This window comes from Perissodus microlepis, chromosome 17 (genome assembly GCF_051167445.1).
Source record: "Perissodus microlepis isolate ML-2025 ecotype Zambia chromosome 17, ASM5116744v1, whole genome shotgun sequence".
NCBI lineage: Eukaryota > Metazoa > Chordata > Actinopteri > Cichliformes > Cichlidae > Perissodus > Perissodus microlepis.
The window spans coordinates 30,388,782-30,394,381 of NC_140477.1; the positions used below are offsets into that span (position 1 = coordinate 30,388,782).

General features: G+C 39.1%; 1 protein-coding gene across 1 annotated transcript; it reads right to left on the bottom strand.

Moving 5' to 3' along the window:
• Positions 1-325: 325 nt before the first annotated feature.
• On the bottom strand, positions 326-5,394 carry ncbp2 (nuclear cap binding protein subunit 2). Its single transcript, XM_084910620.1, has 5 exons — positions 5,238-5,394; positions 4,813-4,899; positions 3,763-3,857; positions 2,290-2,428; positions 326-893 (listed from the first exon to the last, which is right to left on the bottom strand). The coding sequence occupies exons 1-5, from the start codon at positions 5,310-5,312 to the stop codon at positions 795-797; spliced, it is 495 nt and encodes a 164-aa protein (XP_084766746.1). The 5' UTR covers positions 5,313-5,394; the 3' UTR covers positions 326-794.
• Positions 5,395-5,600: the final 206 nt, after the last annotated feature.

Sequence of the window (5,600 nt, forward strand, 5' to 3'; positions counted from 1 at the left end):
GTTATACCTATATATAGCTATATCTATACACACTAATATATATTATATATATATATATATATAACCACCTTTCTGCGACAGATAATAACAATGTATGTCTCTCATGTCTCCACACTGGAGAAGTAGCATACAGCAGACAGTAACACAAGTGGATACTTTACACAATTTGTATTTACAGCTTATTTCCATCAACTAGCATTTGTCAAACAGCCAAAATAGAAAAAGGAAAAGAAAACAAACATTGCTATATTTTGTTCTTTAGCCGTATTTGAGAGAGATCACAGATTTAAGCAAAGACCTTTTTAATCAAACAGACTCCACAAAATGAACTTTCAAAAAAACAAGACTTTATTTTAAAAAATTATGCAGTTTTGGACACGGTTTCAAACATGGAACAGCAGACTGCATCTTCACAACTTCAGGTTGTTATTTGAACATGACACAGAAAATCAAGACGACAACTTTATCAGAGGGTTTCCAGCCTGCAGGAAAATCAATGGCATTTCTTTACACAGGATAATAAACATCACCAAATATCACATGTCAACCATGTAGACAGATGGCAGGTATATTAGTCGCAGAGGTGGGCAGAGCAAAAACCAAGCCTCCAAAACAAATAAATAACATCTGCTCACACCTGGATCCAGTGGTCCGAGCTGGACTGCTGCAGAGGGGTTTCATGACAAAATTCAGATGATCTGTGGTAGCTTGCTGTGACCTTGTGGGAGAGTTAATCCGGAGCAGGACTGACAGCTGGGACTCTGTAGTCCAGGCAGACTGCTGTGGACTTTATTCTAAAAACTATTGCGCACCTCTGTGGGTCGATGCTGCTGAGCCAGCTTACCATAACCGCCTCTCGCTGGATCATAATCCTGCCTGTACTCATCTCTCACCTACACAGTTACACAAAGAAACACACAGAGAGGGGGGGAAAGGAAGAGAGTATAAATCAATCACTTGTTCAACTGAGATTAACACACTCTACCCAACCCTGTAAAATCAGCATCCAACCATTTGAGAAGCACTTCTCATCACTCCAACCTTTAACGTGACATTTGTTTAATGAGCTGTTCTCAATGACCAAGACTAAACTTTTACGCTCCAACACAAACATTTTCAGGAGTCATACTGCTGGGTGTTTGTAGGAAAGGAAAATCCAAACAATAATCAGGTCCTTTGCCCAATATTTGCTGCCATGTTTACGCTCCCAGAAAGCTCGACAAAATAAAACATGATTATGTTATGTTGTGTTTGTTAACAGCATAATATACCCGCTCATTTTGCTAATGCATTACTACAGTAATGCCATCTATTTAAAGGCCATGGGTATTCATGCATAATTTATTTTCTAAGTTCTAAATATCATACTGGTGTATTAAAATGCCATGATAAAGTGTATTGATTTTTTGAATGCCATTTCAGTATGTGTCATTTTTCAAATGTCATAGTATGCTGCATTTTATGTTGTTGTCCAAAATATCTGCAGTGCAGAGATTGCTGAAGTGTTCAATGACAGACAATGATCGTCATGATGATGACAGTCAGGCAAAAAGCATCAGCCAAACCTGAGCTCTCAACATAATGGAAACTACTACAATCACCAATTAAGTGTCCCTGCTTTGGTGAGTTCATTTATGAATTGTATGAGTAAAATACCATATTTTTCCAGACTATAAGGCACACCGGATAAGGCGCATTAAACGAAACAAATCTGATATGATATGGACCTGAAAAGCAGACGCAAGCATTTCTGGACTGAAGTCTGGACAAGCGGCTTGAGGTGAATGTTGTTTTTCGTGCTATATAAATAAAATTGAATTGAAAGTTGCTGATCTGAATGTTTAGTAACAAAGTGCACCCCAGTCAAGAGGTTTAAAAACTCTTATCTCACAATCAGTAAAATAAAAAAAACAAAAAATAACATTAAAAACTAAACTGAAACAATATTTTTATCAAAGTGATAAAACTGCAGGTTATACAGGGTTCGAATCACAACAGCATGATCTATTGGAGGCTGATTTCGTTCAAATAAACAAGATGAACAACTAAGTGTTTAAATTATACCAGTGAGCCGAGCTCTAAAGCCCAGATCAGAGACGTCTACAATTTAACATTACTTTAGTCGTGGGTTAATATCTTTTTGGATTAATTCAAATACAAGTGCAGTTACTCACAGAACTAACTTTAAGCTTTGTAGTTTGCTCCAATAAAAATAAATAAATAAACCAGCAGTCGGCATCCACAGCAGGTTACTTCCATTTATTAAAGTACTCATATCCTAACCCTCACCTGTCCTCCTGATTTGCCACGACCAAACTGTCTTCCCTCCTTGAAGCCGGCATCCCAGTCTGTCCTGATGATGCGGTCATCCAGCCGTGTGCCATTAATGAAGCGCATGGCATGCTCTGCATCTGCACGGGTGTAGTATCTGGGACAGCGTTAAGGCACAACACGTGCAATTCATGATGTTCTGGTAACTTCTGAAGGGGATTCTGAAGTAGGGGTGGGCGATATAAACGATATAAATTTGGCCAACGACAGAGATTTTGACGATACCGCTCTACCGCGATAGCGCATGTTGATGATGTCATCAAGCTGCGCCTGTTTTGGTTGAAAGCATCACAGCGGCTTCAACCATAATCCTCTGCAAATTATGCCGGGCGACAGTCATAGCAAAGAGATGAAGCACTTTTAGAATATGGGGAAAGCCAAAAACTGCGCTTCCTCCACTTCCGTAACATTGATTCATTAATGCTGAATTCTCTCGCAGCTGTTCTATTCCCATGTTGTTGCAGTATATTGATAACTAACCTCGTATTGTGGATGAATAATCTCAGTTGTTCTCCTGACTGAAGTTTGCCCCGTGTACAGCATCCTGCTATGCGATTGCATTTGTTCATACAGAATCCCTCACGTTAACTTTTATCGAGTGGAAAAAAAGTTGGCGTTCATCCTCCAGCTTCACTGTGCTAATGTTATGCTAACATAGCTGTGTCGCTAGCAATCACGTAGCACAACATTATATACCAGGTAGTCCAACTTCAGTAACCCTGCAAACGCCACTGCTGTTTAGTTTCCTGTCTTTATGTTGGAAGTGATAGCAGAGCTGTACGTTTTAATTAGCTTCAAAAATCTCTCAGTCAGAACATGGTATGTCATGTTTAGGTGGAAACTAGCGAGCTAACTTCCTGCTAACTTCTAACTCCGTTAAATGTAATAAATTCTGTTTTCATGGATGCCTGGATGTTAAACTTAATTGTTACACCTGGTAAAGCAGCAACGCTGATGATTTTATTAAAGATGAAAGAATTTAGATCGTTTTTAACTCTCAGTGTTCGTTTGACTTTGGGACCTGAAGCGGACGGAGTTTTGGACCCAGATTACTCCGCGAAGCTCCTCACTACGGCAGCCGCAATGCTCTGACAATCCATCAAGCAGTGCGGCTTACCAAAGTTGTACTAAAACATTTTTTAACAGATTTCTGCACGCCAAAATCGGTTCGAGGTCAGTAAGCACAACCAGAATTCATACATAAGGCACACTCTCGATTGTTGAGAAAATTAAAGGATTTTAAGTGTGCCTTATAGTGTTGAAAATACGTTATACAGAAGAAAAGAATATATCGCGATATATATCGTTACCACACGTGCTTCAAATTATACCGCGATATGGATTTTAGGCCATATCGCCCAGCCCTATTCTGAAGGCAGTCAAATTACTGACAGTTTCTTTTAGCATGAATTAAATATTTTTGAAGGATACTCGACAAAGCAGAACCCACAAGCAGTCTTCTTGATTTTGTCCAGGCCAATGATGATACGCTTGACATCTCCACTTTTAGAAAACAGCTCGTGTACCTGTTCACAGTGGCAAAAAAAGTTAGAAAACTTGAGAAAATTTTACAAAATATCTTCTGTGAATTTCCCAACTCTGGGACTTCTCTTATGATAAACTATCAGAAAAATCAACACTGAAAATATGTCTATTATGTGTTTTTTGACATATATTTTATGTGCGACACATTGACGTTCAGTTTTTTCCATCAAATTTTCCAACCCTTGAACACAAAGACAGCTTCAGTGCAGTGCTGCTGAAAGTGTCAAGCTGCTGTGAAGCTCAAAACAGCTAAAACGCCACTCTTTACATGACTTTTGTCAGGCACACAACATGGCTCACTCATCCATTCATACAAGCACTTTCTATCTCACAGTCACACAGAATTAGAAAGCAACTTGGGGTTCAGCATCTTGCCCAAGGATACTTTGGCAAACCAACAATCTTCCAATTAGTAGATAACCTGCTCCAACTCCTGAATTACAGCCACCCAACACAGAGCGCACTGCTGCGCCTGTCACACACATGCCCCACCTACTCTAGTCAGTCTATATGTGCAGTCAACACCTGCACATATGGACTGTAAATTTATAGTCTGACGTGTTTTACAATCAAAATAAGCTTTTTTTCATAATTCAAAAAAGGCTTAAATTCATAAATGTATTAAATTCACCTATTAAAACTTCCACTGAGGCAACACATCAGTGGAATCCGTGTGATTGCTCTAAACATATAAACACTTGAAGCTTATGTGTAATGCCAGTGGTGTTTTGGTGGCATAACTAGAGGAAAATATTTGACTAAATATATTTGTTTTGAAGACAGATCACATGCACTGTTTTATAAATGAGTCTCCTAATGTATTAATAGCTCAGTCAGCAATTTTCCCCATCATATTGGTCTCTTTGAAGAAGAAATTCAGCAACTTTCCAATAAAGCCGGGTTATTACTTTAACTGGTGAAGGTTTTGTGTCTTACCTGCTCCTCGGTGGTGTAGAAGGAGAGGTTGCCCACATACAAAGTGTTGCTCTGCTTCAGAAGCTTCTCCTGTTCATAGCGATTACCCTAAAAGCACAAGCAACGTTACAAATGTTTAAAAAAAATTGCTCTCAATAAGTTGACATTATAGCGTTCAAACGACCTGTGTTGAAGCAAGGAGTTAAGTTATAAGTTAGCCACGCTTTAGTCCTAACGAAGCATCATAAAACAACATCAGGAGTTTTTAAGGCCAGGTTAAAATACAGAGATTTGTTTTGTTGTTCTGTTTGTTCCCGAGTCACCTCCACTACACAGCACCGCTCGCCTTTGTTGTTTGCTAACAGTTAGCTAAAAGATACATTACATTTACATTCCCGTAAATTATGATAAGTCACCGCCTTCCTAAAGACCACTTCCTCATTTACCTTAAAGTGTTGGTCTCTGTATTGGCTAATGTCAATGTAAGAATCACTGTTTAGCGCGTTTAGTTTAGCAGACATCGTGAAAAAAATCGCAGTGAGGCGCTTTGCTGCTCTTCAACTAGGAGCATGCCGGAAAAGCGATGATGTTGCTTCCGTTTCATGTGTCCGTCCTTTGAATAAGTCCGGGTACAGCAACTTCTATATCAGGTTAATGGCGCCGCCTGTTGTTATCACTGACTGTAGAAAACACATAACAGTGATTTGTACAGTCATCGGTTGATATTCAATCATTGCCAAAATACAGTCACTGTTACCAGCAGGCAGACTGTCTGTGACAGTTTAAAGACCTATTTGCATAAATCATAA

Excerpts from the sequence above, each read along its gene's own strand:
- ncbp2 (XM_084910620.1), bottom strand. The coding sequence starts at position 5,312 with ATGTCTGCTAAACTAAACGCGCTAAACAGTGATTCTTACATTGACATT. Across the intron at positions 4,900-5,237 it reads ACAGAGACCAACACTTTAAG|GGTAATCGCTATGAACAGGA; the intron begins GTAAATGAGGAA and ends TTGTGCTTTTAG. Across the intron at positions 2,429-3,762 it reads TGTGGGTTCTGCTTTGTCGA|ATACTACACCCGTGCAGATG; the intron begins GTATCCTTCAAA and ends ACGCTGTCCCAG.